At 60.6% G+C, this 16,264-nt stretch overlaps 1 protein-coding gene across 2 annotated transcripts in view; it reads right to left on the bottom strand.

Annotated features, from left to right (window-relative positions):
* PTPRF (protein tyrosine phosphatase receptor type F) overlaps positions 1 to 16,264 on the bottom strand; it is an 89,477-nt gene that overhangs the window by 14,499 nt on the left and 58,714 nt on the right. The window contains exons 10-21 of one of the 2 annotated variants that reach the window (XM_055341682.1): positions 15,952 to 16,088; positions 15,406 to 15,550; positions 11,515 to 11,820; positions 10,755 to 10,948; positions 7,668 to 7,694; positions 6,200 to 6,317; positions 5,542 to 6,120; positions 4,812 to 4,909; positions 4,379 to 4,632; positions 4,196 to 4,289; positions 3,428 to 3,643; positions 2,947 to 3,101 (exon numbers count right to left, since the gene is read on the bottom strand). In XM_055341682.1, the coding sequence (XP_055197657.1) occupies positions 2,947 to 3,101; positions 3,428 to 3,643; positions 4,196 to 4,289; positions 4,379 to 4,632; positions 4,812 to 4,909; positions 5,542 to 6,120; positions 6,200 to 6,317; positions 7,668 to 7,694; positions 10,755 to 10,948; positions 11,515 to 11,820; positions 15,406 to 15,550; positions 15,952 to 16,088 (2,323 nt within the window). The remainder of the gene's footprint in view (positions 1 to 2,946; positions 3,102 to 3,427; positions 3,644 to 4,195; positions 4,290 to 4,378; positions 4,633 to 4,811; positions 4,910 to 5,541; positions 6,121 to 6,199; positions 6,318 to 7,667; positions 7,695 to 10,754; positions 10,949 to 11,514; positions 11,821 to 15,405; positions 15,551 to 15,951; positions 16,089 to 16,264) is intronic. The other variant, XM_055341683.1, reaches the window with a different exon arrangement.

The following is a 16,264-nucleotide window of genomic DNA, read 5'->3' on the forward strand; positions in this document are numbered from 1 at the left end:
CCCAGCTGTCTGTCTCTCGGTATCAGGGTCAATGTCCAGAGCAGCGGGGGAGGGACGGGGAAGGCGTCACCCTAGCTGGGCAGAGTCCTCCCTCGTTGGCCTCAGCTCCCCTGTCTATAAGGACAGGGTCAGAGACAGACCATGGGGTCCAGCTGCTGAAAGCATCCGGGAGCCACTCCTGCTATGTGGACACAGGTGTTTGCATAAATGTGCACGAGTGTGTAGAAATACACACCTCCCCCTGCCTCGCACCCAGTGTTCTTTGCACGTATGTCTCCAGCAGCACTTAGATAATCTTAGAGAACCAGGAGCCTGGTAGAAGGTTCCAGTGAACTCGGAGCCCATCTGTGCACTCAGGGGAGGCACTGAAGCTTGCACTGTGCTCACGCCATGGGGACGGGGCTTCCCCTGTGCAGGGTACAAGGCGGGAGAGCAACAGAGCCCACCCCGGAGCCTGCTGAGCTGACCAGACAAGCACAGGCCAGGAGGCTTCTGGTCGGAGCCCCGTCCCTCCCTGCTGGGCCCGAAATGTGCAGAGGGATAAGAAGTGAAGGGGCAGGCATGTGAAGAGAGAAGGAATGAGTCCTACCTTTCTTGTTTACTAGGTCCCGAAAGACAGGCAAGGACAGAAGAAAGGAATGGTCACTGTTTCTGCGAAGCACTCAGGCCCTCTTGAGACATGGGGGACACGGAGGGACCTATCTACAGCACCTACGTGGCACTCCCAGGCAGGGTGCTGGTTCTCCTGAAAGGCCCCAGGACCCGGATGAGATAGGGAGGAGGATGAGGGGATGTGCGGGGCACTCCTCGGGCCGCCGCCTCTAGTCTCCATGCCCTGGACCAGGAAAGCCTGTCCCTATTCACCCCGGGAGGAAGGAATGAACTCTTCAAGAGGGAGGCCCTCAGTCCAGGTCAGGGGTCAGGGGTAGGTGGGGCACAGAGCACAGGACCTCCTCTGTGCAGACTCGTTCAGACATACAAACCAATACGGCCTCACTGACAAGTGTTCACGGACATGCCCTAAGGGCTCAGAGCGGTGTGCTGGGTGCTAGAAACACAGTCCTAGTGATGTGCCCACTGGGGCAGATAGGGGAGATGTAGGGAAGAAGCAGAGACCAGGAGGGTCTGGTGGGCGCCAGAGCCTGGAAGGGAGGAAAGGGAGTCTTTTTTTTCCTTCCCTAAAGTAAGTTCTAGGGATGCCTGGGTGGCTCAGTGGTTAAGGCATGTGCCTTTGGCTCAGGTTATGATCCTGGAGACCCGGGACTGGGTCCCACATCAGGCTCCCTGCGTGGAGCCTGCTTCTCCCTCTGCCTGGGTCTCTGTCTCTCTGTGTGAGTGTGTGTCTCCCATGAATAAATAAATAAATAAAATCTTTAAAAAAATAAAAATAGGGATCCCTGGGTGGCGCAGCGGTTTGGCGCCTGCCTTTGGCCCAGGGCGTGATCCTGGAGACCCGGGATCGAATCCCGCGTCGGGCTCCCGGTGCATGGAGCCTGCTTCTCCCTCTGCCTGTGTCTCTGCCTCTCTCTCTCTCTCTCACTGTGTGCCTATCATAAATAAATAAAAAATTAAAAAAAAAAGATTTAAAAAAATAAAAATAAAAATAAAAATACAGTAAGTTCTACTTTATTCAATGTGGGGCTTTAACTGACCACCTCAAGATGATGCATGTTCTCCCGACTGAGCCAGCCAGAGGTCCCTGGAAGGGAGTCTCGAAGGATGGCAGCAGCTGGGTGGGCCTGAGCAGGAAAGCTGCAGAGTGGAGGGGGCACAGCCCTGGTCGGCCAGGGAACGGAGTTAGCTCAGTGACGAGGTATGGAATGGCAGGAGGGGCCAGACCAGTCAGGCACCTGATTGTCAGGTGATAGAGGTCACTGTATTTTGGGAGCCACTGATAAGTTTTAAACTGTGGGTCACAGGGATGCCTGGGTGGCTCAATGGTTTAGGGCCACCTTCAGCCCAGAGCCTGATCCTGGAGTCCCAGGATCGAGTCCCACGTCTGGCTCCCTGCATGGAGCCTGCTTCTCCCTCTGCCTGTGTCTCTGCATCTCTCTCTCTCTCTGGGTCTCTCATGAATAGATAAATAAAATCTTAAACAAACAACTGTGGGTGACAAATCTTTGGAAGTACCTTTCAGGCTGGTAGGTAGATGGATAGAAGGGGTGGCTCCAGGGGTAGGTGGCTACCAGCACCCGAGAGGACTGAGGAGCCCTGTGTGCCAGGTCCCCAGCTATGTCTGCACGTGTACCGTCTTACGGGGAGCCCACCAGGAGAGGAGGAGGAGCAGGTGCAGCCATCTTCGGGACAGAACTCTCAGGGACCGGGCCGAGTGAAAGGGAAGAGGAGGGAGGAGGCTGACATCCAGCTTTCTGGTTGCTAACCAGGTGGAGGGACCAGTCCCTTGTTGCAGGGACTGCATGGAGGAAGGTTAAGGGGAAGGTTCAAGACACGTTGAGTTTGCGACAGCTGGGGATGCTGTGGTTACACCAGGAGCGCAATACACGGGCGCCAAGTGAATGTCCGTGGGTGTGTGGGCCTGCAGGTGGGTCTGCACCTCTCTAGGCCTAAGTGGGAGAGCCGGGCTAGGGAGTCATCTAGGGATGGTGGCAGAGGAAGTGCTGGAGGTAGGAGACTAGGAGAGGGCAGTGTCCTGAAGCTTAAAGACAGACATGCTCACATCCACCGAAACAGAGACACAGATGGATAGACGTGCCCAGGGATGCAAGTGAACCAGCCCTCTGTGAAGCTGTGGCTCCTCGGCGCACCTAGATTAACACACACGCATGTGTACACACGCTGCTTCTGCTGTTCTGGGCTCCCCAGTGAGCCCAGGAGTGAGGGTGTAGGCTGCGGTGGCTGCCCTGTACCTGTGTGAACCGTGCCGGGGAGGACCTCAGAGTCCAGGGGCAGGTGGCTGTCCCCTAGAGCCCTGAGTGCAGCACTCACCTCTTGAACAGGAGGATGGCGATGACAATGAGGATGATGAGGATGACTGCCAGGACGGGGCCTGTCACCCACAGCATCTCAGGCTCCTCCTGCTGCTGGGCTGGTGTCACCTGGACCACGATCTCATCAGAGTAGGGACTGGAGGCATAGCGCTTCTGTGACCCAGTGGAGGAACGGCATGGGTGGTGAGCTGAGTGTGAGACCCCCCCACCGTCTGTCCACCAAACCTGGAGAAAGGGCTCTGGGGCTGGGCTCTGCTGGGCTGACTGGGCCTGGATCCTAAGGGGCAGACCTGAGCCTGGGCAGCTGACTGAGTCCCTAGGGCCGGATCAGCTCTGGTCTTCTGGGTCCTAGGGGCCGATGTCTTTTGAGATCCCTAGTGCAGGTCTGGGGTCTCTGGGGCAGCCCTAGGTCTGGGATCCCATGGTGCTTGACATGGCCTACTCTCAGGGTGCTGGGAGCCCAGGCGGCTAAGGCAGACCTGGTCCACGGGTTCCTTCAGGGAGGCGAGCACAAAGCACTGATAGCTCAGGTCCGGAGACAGAGGCCGGTTGTAGAAGCCCCGGTAGCTCTTCTTGTCTCCCAGGGTGAAGCTCTCGGGGAGCACGTCCACCTGTGCAGCCACATATGGCTTCAGCCGCTCCGCCTGCCGCCGTCGTCGCCGCTCCCCACCGCCCTGCTCGATGGCCTCCAGAAGCTGACGGAGCAGAGCACAGGGATCACACCGAGCCTCAGACCAGGTGCCCCGGGGCCTGTGGCTTGACATCTCCCTGGCCTGAGACCAAGGCTCACTTTCCATGGAAGGGGCCTGAGTCTGGCCCTGCCCCTCGTCCTCACAGAATAAAGCCACATACCAGCATAGAGACATGCCAGCCCTGTGAGCAGAGGGCCTCTGGGTAACCTGCCCCTCACCCTAACCAGATGGGGCTGGCTCTGCACCTCTAGGAGGAGGGGATGGGGGTTCCCAATCTGCTGGGACTGCCCAGTCGGTAGGGCTCAGGAGCCTCTAGACCTGCAGAGGTGGTCCTGGGGGATCCTCAGCAAAACCCTCCAGGGTGTCTCTAGTCTCTGTAAGCCTTCCAAGAGTTTTCTGAAAACTCCCAACGGACCGCTTCAGAGCCCCCAGAGAGGCCCAGGCTACTGGCCAGGGCAGCCAGACAGTGATTCCAACTTGGGGGTGTCACTGGGGCCACCGCCAACCAATGCAATGGGGCTGTCATTGATGGCGCCCTGTCCCATCCGCAGGCACCTCGTCCAGCTCCAGCTCCTCAGGCGTGCTCCATCTCGGGGCCAGCATGCTCCCACCCACGCGGTCGATGGGTACCACCACGATGTAGAACCACCTGGGTGGGCAGAGCAGGAATGAGGGCTGTCATCGCCCACGCTGGCGTCACCAGCCCTGTCCCTCTCCCGCACGGCCTCATCCGCACACCTGATGAGTGAGGCATCCTGCACGTGGGGCATGGAGAGGGTGAAGCGACCATCCTCTATGAAGGCGGAGGCAGGCATCGGCTTGTGTGGCAGGAGGTCTGGGGCCGTGCGGATGGACACAAGGTGTTGCAGGCCCCCTGCGCTGCTGCCACGGTTCATCAGCACGAACGAGTACTCCGTGTTCGGCTGCAGGTCTGCGATCAGTTTCCGCATGGAGTGCCCGTCCACCTCCACACTCTGCCCGTTGTACAGGATCTGTGGGGGGAGGGAGGGACAGGCGGTGTGTTTAGGGGGGGCCTCCCCGTCATGGGCCTATGGGCCAGAGCATGTGTGGCCACCTAACCAGGAAACTGCGTCACAAACGCCCCCACGCAGGACGGCCCATGGCAGGCCTGCGAGCATGCTAGGCTTGGCTGGCCATGGCCCTCACCCACCTTGAAGGGTACAGCCGACTTGTAGGAGTCTGGGACCTCCCAGCTGAGCAGCACAGATGTCTTCATAGCGGCCGCCACACGGAAGTTCTTGGCAAACACTGTGGAATACAATGGGGGGGCGGTGATCAGCTCAGGCTGTGTAATGAGGCTGGGGTGACGGGTTCCCTGCCAGGAAGAGACGCCGGTCAGGGCTGGCGGTCAGGAATGGCTGCAGAGGCCAGGTACCCCGCTCCTAGCCAGCTTCAAATCACACAGCTCAGCTCTCAGCCCAAACTCCTCTTCACAGTGAGTACCGAGCCGGGCAGATGCCACAGGACCCGTGGTCAGGATCTCCAGAGGTGCTGGTCAGTGACCAGTTGTCAGTGGGATTTGGTCATGAGAGGCATGTGACCCTAGACCAGAGCACGGTGGAGCATGTTCACTGGAAGTCAGTGGGTCGTGGCCCCAAAAGATTAGCGTCCCACACCCAAGAATGGTGATGCGGTCAGAAGAGATCAGTGGGTCAAGGTCACAAGAGATTGGAGTCACACAGCAGAGGTCAGTAGGTCAAGGAGAGCAGAGGTCAAGGGTTGCACACTGAGAATGTGGCACCTGTTTGCTAGAGGTTAGTGGTCATGGTCATGAGATTGGAGGGTCACACAGCAGAGGCTGGTGGATCACAGTCGCCAGAGGTCAGTGGGTGAAGGAGAGCAGAGATCCCCAGGCGCGGCCACGTGCCGGCAGCACACACCTTGCTCCATGGGCATGGTCCGGGACTGGATGCTGGGGCTGAGTGGGCCGGCGCCCTTGCTGGTACGTGCGCGGACCTTGATGTCATAAGTGGTGTCCGGCTTGAGGCCAGAGAGCATGAGGTGGGTGTCGGCGGTGACGTTCTGTAGCTCCTGCTGGCTGTTGATGTCACGGTACACCACGGAGTAGTTGGTGATGCGCCCGTTCCTCTCCGCCAGCACCGGGGGGTCCCAGGTCAGCTCCGTGGTAGAGGTGGTCAGCCCTATCACGCGCAGGTTTTGGGGGAAGCCGCTGGGCGCATCCTCGGGAGTCGTGATCTCCTTCTCGAACTCCTCTCCCGGGCCAGCCCGGTTCTTGGCGGCAAGCCGGAAAATGTAGGTGGCTCCCTTGTGTAGGCCGGTGACTGTAAAGTGCTGGTCGTCCTTGCCAAAATCTAGGATGTTGGGCTTTGCCTCATCGGCACGGTGGTACTGCAGCCGGTAGCCCAGCAGCTCCCCTGGCAGCTCCTTGGGGGGGTGCCACTGCAGCAGTGCGGTGTTCATGGCCGTGGTGCTGACCATCATGGTGGGCCGGCCTGGGACTGAACAACCACGCACTGGCTCTGGTGCTGCCCGCCTCGCTGCCCCCACCCTCGGTTGTCCCGGACCGCCCCCACTCACCTGCCCCGGTCGTCGTGACAACTTTGGGCTTGCTGCGGGCACCATCCCCTTTGGTGGTGTAGGCGGCAACGGTAATGGAATAGGTGGTCTCTGGGGTCAGGCCGCTGATGATGGTTTCCTAAGGAGGAGGAGGGGCCCATTCCCATCACAGAGGAGCAAGGAGGCCAGACTGTGCCAGCCCCTCAGGACCTTAGCCGGCAGGGAGTGGCTGGGGCACACAGGGCCAGAGGTCCTGGGGGGCAGGGTGGTGGTGCTGTGCAATGCTGGATTCTGCTGGACGCAGAGGGCAGGCAGGTGGGATGTGTGCCCAGGAGGTCCCCGCCCATCCTGGGAGCTGCACACCTGCACCAGACAGCTCACGCTTCCTCTCAGGTAAAAACAAAGGGCTACACTGTTCCTCTACTCCATTGCACTGTGCATACATGACACACAGGGCATAGAGCTTCGCACACACGTAGCACCTTGTGTGGTTCCTGGCACGCACATGCAGGCAGCCTACAGCTCCTCCTGTGTAAGCAGGCAGAGGGCCACTGCAGTGCACAGGTGTGCGCACACACACACACACACACACACACACACACTCATCTACACCCACAGCCACAAGCAAGGTGGAGTGGGCCCAGGTCCCACCCTGCAGGACCAAGTCAGGACCCCATGCGACCTCACGTAGGAAAGGGCTCTGTGAACACCATGTGCTCACAATACCTCGTGAGACAAGAAGAAAGCAGAGGAAGACAGAAAACCCCCACCGTGGGGAACACACTTCCCCACTGTCCCGGGTGATGCCCAAGGAGTCGGCCAGGGCAATGTCTCCTGGCCTTGGCAGGCCCTGCCTATGCCCATCTCCAGCCGAGGCATTATTTCCAGAACATGCGGACAAACATCACAGAAGGCCAAACCACGCCACATGGAGGGCAGAGTGGGAAGGGAGGGAACCACAGAGCAGTGGGAACAGAGCTGTCACCGCCAACCCTGGTGTCCCTCCAGCTCTGAGTCTCAGGTGGGGCCACTGCAGCCACCACCCACCCCTCGCAGACACCCTCCTGCCCCAGCTGGAGGGTGTCCCAGGGCTGGGGATCCAGAATGCACCAATGCCGGAACCGGCTCCCCTGATTTCCCTCCCAGCCTGGGCCCGGGAGCAGGTGATTTTTCACTCCAGGGATCAATAAGGCCTAATGATCAGGATCGGATTTAACTCCATCCCCGTCTGGCCAGAGCAGGGGCCAGGCCCTGGTCGATCACAAACACTGGCCTGAAATTGCCGCTCGACAGGCGAGAAGTAAGGATTAGAGGAAATGCCAATCGCTGCTCAGCTCGCCGCCTGAGTCTAAACGCCAATTTTCTCCGGATGTGGCTGGTGCCCTGCGGATCTTGGCGGCTCAGGCTGGGGGAGAAGGCGGGGGAGGGGAGGGTCCCACGAGCCCAGCCTGACCCAGGTCTCGCCCACGCTCGCACACCTGTTACTTACATAGTCCTCGGACTCCTCTGGCCGCCACTGACCGCGGGAGGGAGAGAAAGGGAGACAGGATGTGAAGGACTCTGGCTGGAGCGGGCCTGGCCCGGGGAGGGCAGACAGAGGCTGTGGGCCTCTGAAGGGCCTGCCCTTGGCGGGTAGCACCCCAGGACCACTCCCCATCCGCAGATGTGCCAGGGTTGAGGAGAGGAGGGAGCCGGGGAGGGCACACAGGCTGAAGGGGGAGGGCGCCAGGACACAGAGGGACCAGGGAGTGCTGCCTACAGGTGCTTTGAGGGAGAGGCCGCCAGACTTAGGGGAAGACCCCCAACTCCTCTGGGAGAGTCTGGCCTAAATGCCTGTAGTCACGGTGACTATTCAATCTCCTTTCACTTTCCCAAGTCTCCCACTTGGGAGACAGATAGTACAGCTAGCCCGGGCAGGAGGGTATCCCCAGAACGGTGACAAGCTGCACGGGGCCAGGAGGTCGGGGGCAGGCTGGCCAGCATGATGATGAAAGGGGTGAGTGCCAAGCTGGAGTCTGGGCCCTTCCCCACAGGCACAAGGGAAGCAGTCAGACCCGTGTTCCTCCTGGGGGTGCCCGAGATCTCATTTTGGTAGGAAGGCATACTTGAGGGCTGGCAAAGTTGCTATTTCTCCGTACGTTCTTCTTTAGGCAACAGTGCACGCAGATGTGCTAGTTAGACAGGCAGAGGGAGTGAGGTGTCCCTTTCTGGGGTCCTGCGACACCAGAGAGCCGAAGCTGGCCAAAATCCAGCACAGCAAAGGGAGGTGGCTCAGGACACCTCCGGGCTAGAGGTACCATGGGGTCCTCTGGCCCAACCACCCTCGTCAAAATGCTGGTGTGGCCTCTGTCCATGGACCCCGGTTTCTCCTGCTCTGGGAAGCCGTTGGAAAGGCCTTGAAAGGGGCATGGGACAGGATATGGCAGGAGGCCATCGATGGGTCCCTGCGGGCCATGTCCACTTTCCAGGGTGTGGCTGGGCCCACCTCTGGTCTAGGTTCCCCGTCGGGGGATGGGGGGAACCTCTCGCTGTCCAAGCCAGGCCTGGGCATGAATGAAGGTCCTCACAGAGCACCTCTCCTGTGTCGGAGGCAAAGGGAGTGAGAAGGAGGAAAGACAAAGCGGGTGAAGCAAAATGGAAGGACAGAGGATGGAAGGGAGTGGCGGAAGGGAGAAGACGAGGTGGACACAGCCAAAGAGAGGAGACACAGAGGGAGGGAAGGAGGGAGGGAGGGAAGGAAAACATGCTGTGAGAACAGACCTGAGATGGAGTGTACAACTCCAATACATAAAAGGTGACAGGTCTGGCCACACACTTGAGGAGAGTGTGACCCCCATGGTACTTCCAGAACTGAGGGGAGCCCTGGCCTAAGCAGGTGGGGCAGCTGCTGGGTAAAGGAGGACAGGCTGTGGTGTCCTTGACAAGATGGTCAGGGGACAGCTGGGCCCTGTGGCCAGGCTGGGGACTAGGCCCCATCTGCTCTCCTCCAGGCTTGGAGCAGAATGACCCAATCTCAGGGAGTCACAGGGCAGGCCCTCCATCTTCAGCTGGATTTCCTGGAGCCTGGAGCTCATGTCTGCCCCCCTGTTGTGGGATGTCTGAGGTCACAAGGACGGTGTCCCTCCTCCCATGGCCCAGCTCCCTTCTGACCACTTAGAACCAGAAGGGGCACCTGAAAGGGTAATCCCACTGGCACAGCTGTGTCGCTAGCCCCCTAGGATGGGAGGGGCTGGAGGGAGCCCATTCCTGGGATGTTTCTGGGCGGGCGTGTCGTGGAGGCTCCAGGAGGAGTTCTCGACCTGCCCCAGGAATGCAGGCGGGTGCGCATGTCCACCTCCTCCACCCCCGTACCCCCTTCAGCACTGGGCAGGCTGAGGAGAGGAAGACAGGACCCTCTGGCCAGAGAGGAATGTTGCCTCAGAGGGCTAAGCCCAGCCGGAGGCATGAAGGGGGTCTTTTTATGTGGGTGAGCTCACCCTGAGCACAGCATGTAGAATAGGGGGTCTGTCCCCATCACCTCTAGGCCCAGCCCACGTAGGGCTGGAAAGCTGGATGGGGAAGGCGTGTGGTCTCTGAAGGGAATCTGGGCTCCTTCTCCCCCGCCGCCAGGGCCGGCTCAGTGCTGCCCTGCGGGTCCCCTCCCAGGGCCCTGGTTCTGGCTGGGGACACCTTGAAGGCAGACCACACCAGGTGTTAGGACTCTTCAGCAGAGTATTTGGGGAGAAAATTCGCCACAGCACTCACAGCCCTTTCCAGGAGTTCAGAGTCGGTTCTTGTCCAAGCTCAGCCACCTACTTCCTGGGAGATTCTGGGCCATTCACGTAATCTCCCAGTATCCCAGATTCTTGCCCTGAATCACGAACCAGTGCTCAGAACACCCTAGGGACCTCACCCCAAGCTCACAGGCAAAAATCATTATCTCCTGGAGAACAGACACACACAGAGGAACACATGAGGCTGGCGGCCAGGCCTAGATCTTGAGCGTAAACACCAGGGGCTGAGCCATCCTCCTGCGGGGCCAGGCACAGAGCAACACCCTGGCTCAGCCGTTCACAAAAGTGCCATGGCCAAAGGCCAAGTGGGGACCGGCAACTGCGGGAGCACTCTCCCTGCCCTGGCTGGGACAGGATGGGAACAGCTGCCCAGCCCGGCACCGCTGAGGAGGAAGGCGGATCACAGATCCCAGCCTAATCGACAGTGAACGTGCTCTCTGCAAAACACAAAGGAGGGTCCGGGGGGAGCTGAAGCCCAGGCTGGGGGCGGGGGGTGTACACTGGGAGCCGGGGTCTGGGCTCCTTGCTGCCTGTGTTGGTATCTGCTAGTCACAGAGGGGACTGCCAGACTGGGACAGTCACCAGGGGCCTGGCGGGGCCTGGGCTGGCATGCCTCAGGTAGACCCAAGACAGAAGAGGGGGTGTCCCTGGCACCTAGCCCTGACCTCCTGGTCTGATACCTCCCCAGCCTGACGCAGCAGGGTATCTGGGTGTCTCCGTCCTCTGAGGACGTGGGCTCCAAAGAGGTAGACCAGCAGGCTGGTCTTGTCCACCCTTCCACCCGCCACCTCCCAGTGGCACACCTGGGCCTCAGCCAGCATGACGTCCTGGATGATGGGTGGGCCACGGGGCTCGCCATTCTCTAGCCGCACATAGGTGACCTGGTAGCCGCGGATCTGGCCGTGCTGCTTGCTGGGAACGGGCAGCTTCCAAGAGACACGCACAGCAGTGGAATTCAGTGGTTCCACCTCCACCTTCCGTGGCGGTCCACTGGGCACTGGGGACCAGGGGGAGGGGAGAGTCAGGCCTGGCGGTATGGACCTTGATTTGCAGGGGGGCACAGACACTCCAGGGCCTTGCCTTTGCACTCCCTGCCCCCGGAAAGGCCCTGATACGGCTTCTACAGACCGTCTGTCCCGGGTGCCTAGCACAGGGAAACCCAGCCGACCCCGGCCCTGAGCTACCTCACTTGGTGGGGAGAGTGGTGGTGAGGCACCAGGCCTTCGGCCACCCCGGAGTCAAGCACGACCTGTTCCATCTCCTCCTGGGCCCCCACATCGTGCCGATGTCTGGCTAAGACCGAGTCTAGTTGATTGTGCTCTGAGCGTCTCCTGCATCAGTCTCCCCAGTCTCAACCTCCAGGACCTTTGGGAGGGGCCGCTGCTTCTGCCTTGGAGCTAGCTAGCCCCAAAGCCTGGGATTCGGGCACAGGCTATCCCCCTCTGCTACATTCCCCCAGCGTGGGCTATCAAGCCTGCACCAGGCGAAGGCCCTGGGGTGCTGTGGGGGTATCTGGGAGGGGTGCCTCCCTCCCCCGCCCCTCCCCTTGGCGCCACGGCCTACCGTCCTCATCTGTGCGCACGAGCACCGGGCTGCTCTCCGGGCCGGGGCCCACATCAGTGTGCGCCCGCACCCACACCCGGTACTCCGTCCACTTCTCCAGGCCCACCAGGTCCCAGCTGGAGTGCTCGCGACTGATGCTCTCCACCACATGCCGCCCTCGGTCCTCGCCGTCCACTGCCTCGTAGGCCACCGAGTACTGGGTGATGACGCCGTTGCGGCTGGCGGCTGGCGGCGGGACCCAACTTACCCGAACCGTGGTGGAGCCCGTGCTCACACAGGTCACCTTCTGGGGAGGGGCTGAGGGGGCTGGGGAAGACAAATGGGGGGAAGCAGGCAGATGGAGGGTGGGGGTCACGGGCACAGTGACTAGTCACAGAGGATGGGAAACTCACCCAGGCAGGCTACTCCCTGAGTGCAGAGTGGCTATCCCAGGGCCCCTCCTAGGCAGGCTGCCACTGCCGCCAGACAGCCCGGCTCCCTCTGGACCACAGGCTACACACACACACACACACACACACACACACACACACACACACAAGGTCTCTCCCGCACGTATGCCATCTCGCATTAAACCTTGCATCAAACCCTGCAAAGTACACACAAGCATGGGTCATGACTCCCTGGCCCCTGGGCCTCTGGGCCCCTGGTCACACACACAGCCACGCAAGGAGAACCTCTAGCTGCTGTGCCCACAGCTCCTGTCAGGACGAGCAGCCTTAGTGGCTCTTCAGGCACAAGGGAGCCGTGGCCTGTGCCTACGTGGACAGGGTGCCTGTGCCAGAGCCACTAGGAACCTGAGACTGGAGGCTGGATGGGAAGGAGGCCCATGGCCTTGGGTAATCTGGAGAAAATGTACTCTATGGAGATGCTCTCCCTCAGTGAGTCCCCTGGGGTCAGGAAGCAGATCTGGGCCCCCTTCCCTCGCCCCCACGGGCATATCCAGGCCTCAGTCCCACCAAGGAACCTGGTGCTGTTACGTGGCTTCCTCACCATCTGGAGTTGCAGCCCCACACTGTGCCAGGGTGACTTGGGCACCTCCCTCCCCGGCCTCTGAGGCCCTCATCTCCACGGCTTTCTCCTTCCCTGCACCACAGTGGGCACACCCTGGGTATCGCCACGCTCAGGATGGTCCTACTCCCTGCACATGGCCTCCCACACCCCCTCGCAGACCCTCACCTTGTGCCAGCTCAGCTGCTCAAGGTGCCCAGCAGCACCCTGGCTCCTCGCCCCCCTGCGACCTCTGCCCGTTCGCCTACCATCCTTACCGCCCTCAATATTGGGCTTTGACCTTGAGGTCTGCACCTCACCATCTACCCCCAACTCCCTCACTTACTTCTCTTTCCACGCCCCTGCCCGGCCGGTGCCAAGCCCTGGATGGGTCCAACCCTCTGCCCTCTCCAAGGCGGTCGGTCCTGAGGCAGGTGGAAAAGCGTTGCCTGCCCTGGAAGGCTGGCATCCTGTGTGCAAAGTCCCCAGTAGCCTTACCTGGGCCCTGTGTGCTGTCTGCGGCCTCTCTTCTCTGCCCAGCTCACTCTGCTGCTGTACACAGAACGTTTTCAACCTCCTCCACGCTCCGCTAACCTCCAGCTCTCAGCACATAACTGTCTCCCACTTTGCAGAAAAAACTGAAGCCTCCCACCAGCAGCTTCCTCCATCTCTTGCTACCAAACCCACCGAACAACTGCAATCTCGCTGAGCCGCCCTTGCTTCCCACGAGGAGGGAGCTGTGCTCTCCTGTCCAAGGTGGATCTCTCCCATCCATGCTGTCCCCTCCCCCTACCTCCTGAGCCTCCAAAATCCTTGTCTTTCCTGAATTTTCGACTTCTCCGAATTGACTCATTCCTCACCACGTTTAAACATGCTCAAGGGCAGCCCCGGTGGCCCAGCGGTTTAGCGCCGCCTTCAGCCCAGGGCCTGATCCTGCAGATTCGGGATGGAGTCCAAAGTCAGGCTCCCTGCAGGGAGCCTGCTTCTCCCTCTGCCTGTGTCTCTGCTTCTCTCTCTGTGTGTGTCTCTCATGAATAAATAAATAAAATCTTAAAAAAAAAAAAGCTCAAAAATTTCCTATCTTTAAAGACAAAAGCCCATCCTTGGGCCCACAGCACTCAGCCTCCACCTACAGCAGTCCCCTCCCTCCGGCTAGGCCTCACAACCCTCGCCCCAGGTCCTCCATCCAGCAGACGCTCCTGCCTCCTGCGTTCCTCTGGCCCTGACTGCTCAGCAGCAGCATCGGTTCTGTTCCTTCTGCTCTCTTCTTCCAGGCTCCGAGACACTCCCCTCTCTGGGATTTCCCACTACCTCTGGTCCTTGTCCTCAGGGTCCCTCACCCCTAGCCCAGCATCACCACCTGCACGGCTGGCACAAGGCCCCGGGCTGAGGTGCCTGCTTCGGCCCTACTTCCTGCCCTCTTCCCAGGTCTGTACACCAGAAGCACAGACTTCGCCTGATGCTCTCCTTTCGCTCAGCATCCGAAAGCCAAGCCGTCACCGAGTCCCAGGCAGCTGGCACCCCAGACGGCTATCTGATCCACCACCATCACTACATCTGAGCTCCCGTCTTTTGCTTAGACTCTTGCACAGCCTCCCAGCTGGTGTCCGGCATCCTGCTGGGCTGTCCCGTGCATGCTCGCCCAGCAGCTGGGTCGGCCCTCCTACCTGTCTTGTCTTCTCAACCCGTGGCCAGCTGCCATGGCCTGCTGCTCATCCCAAACCACAACTAAGTGCCTTCCCGCTTCAGGGTCTTTGCACCTGCTGCCCCTCTGCATGAGGCCTACATCACCCAAGGAAGCCCCCCTGGCCCCCTCAGACCAGATGAAGCTCCCATCCCAGCACCTCTCCACTGTTTGTCTCCTCCGCAGCACTTCAGACAAATGTAATTAAAAGCTCATTTGGATAATTGCAGGTTGAACATCTATCTGCCCCACTAGACTAGGATTCCCTGCAGGTACAGGCCACATCGGGGTCATGCTGCCAGCCCTGCTCCGTGCAGGGGCACAGTGGGAGCGCAGCAGGTGCCTGTAAGTCAGATCCGTGAACACGGGGTCACATCTACACAGTCTGGGGGCACATGGACCGCTTCACAGACACTGCCATGTTTAAGGCTGTCACATGTGCTGTAACTGCCTCAATGTCATGATCTCGTCCAGCCACACATCCACGGCCCCTGTTAGCACACAGAGCCTCACGGCCACCCAATCCCATGGCACACCAGACACTCATATGGGTGCGGCCCCACCAGGTGGCCACACGGGGTCACACGCAGGTCCACAGCACTAGTCTCACGTACACAGGAATACGATAACCACACAGCAGGCAGCCCCACACGCGGAAGGCCGCGTGGTCCTAAGGCAGGCACGTGGACAGTCTGCCACCCGGGCTCGTTCTCACAGACATGTCCCTACGTGCCGTGGGCTCAGTGTGATGACACAGCTCCCATGTTCCTCTCGTGGTGCGGGGCATGAGGCAGGGAATGCAGGTGACAGGGGAGATGAGATGTGGGGATATGGAGCAGGAGGACAGCTGCCAGAGCGAGGTCATGTCTGAGACATGGCAAGCGTGGCTGTCCCAGCGCTGAGCATGGCCCAGTCAGCTAGTGTGACCAGCGCAGACAGGTGGGGGCGGGGGAGGGGGATGAGTCACAGACACAGAACTTACCTGGTGGGGGGCTGGGGGAGGGAGGGACAGAAGTCGGGTGGGGAACGGCGTGGGCAGCAACTGCCTGGACACAGACTAGTGGGAACTTACCTGCCCCTGTGAGTCCAGACCCGGAGCCCAGACAAGAGCCCATCCGGGGCCCAGCAGACCTGACCCCCCACCCCCGGTCGAGGGGGAAGGGCGTGTGTGTCTCTGCCCCGGCCCAGCTACAGGAGGCGTAGCCTCAGGAGACACTTACTGGACTGTGCTGTGCGGGCCTCAACGGTGGGGGTGAACACGCCCACCCCCATCTCGGAACGGGCGGCCAGCTGGAAGTGGTACAGTGTGTCAGGCTTCAGGTCCTCCAGGGTGTAGGAGGAGGTGGGGTCGAAGGTCACCTTGTGCTGGAAGAGCAGGGAGCACTCACTGACCACTCTGACCTCACAGGCTGCTCCCCAACCTGGGCTGCGGCTGGCCCCTGTGGACCCACTGTGGCCTAGGGCCGCCTCCACATCACACGGCCACTGCACAGACTCTGTGGCCATGAGCATCTGAGACAACAGCTCTGTGAGTGCCAGGTAAGCCGCAGAGCCGGAGAGACCCAAGGGCAGACCGAGGGACTGTCGCCCAGTAGCGGGGACAAAGACTATAGAACCACGCTGGCCACGTGAGCCCCAGGGCCACCCCTGGGGGCCATGTCCGTACAACCACAGGATCCAGAAAGTCTGCCTGGGGGAGCCCCGCACAGAGCCTACGGGATCCAGGGGAGCCCTCCTCCCTGCTCTTGTCCCCGCTGAACACCCACCTGCTGGCCTTCATCCTCTGCTGCCCAGTACACCAGCTCGTACTTGATGATCCGCTCCTGCGGGGGCAGCAGCCACGAGAGCTGGATCCTGGTGTCCGACTCTGCCTCAGCCTGGAAGTCCGCCGGTTGGGCAGGCACTGCAACACCCCCACGCCAGGCACCGTGAGCCTCGCCGGTTCCCCGCGAGGGCCAGGGGCACCCGGAGAAAGGAGGCACGGGAAGACAGCCCCGGGACCCTGTCCCACATCCCAGGTGACCGCGCACGGCCGGGTAAAGGCCCTCAGCCTCCCCCAGCCCCCAAGGCCCCGCCGCA

Source organism: Nyctereutes procyonoides, unplaced genomic scaffold, assembly GCF_905146905.1.
Source record: "Nyctereutes procyonoides isolate TBG_1078 unplaced genomic scaffold, NYPRO_anot_genome, whole genome shotgun sequence".
Lineage (NCBI taxonomy): Eukaryota > Metazoa > Chordata > Mammalia > Carnivora > Canidae > Nyctereutes > Nyctereutes procyonoides.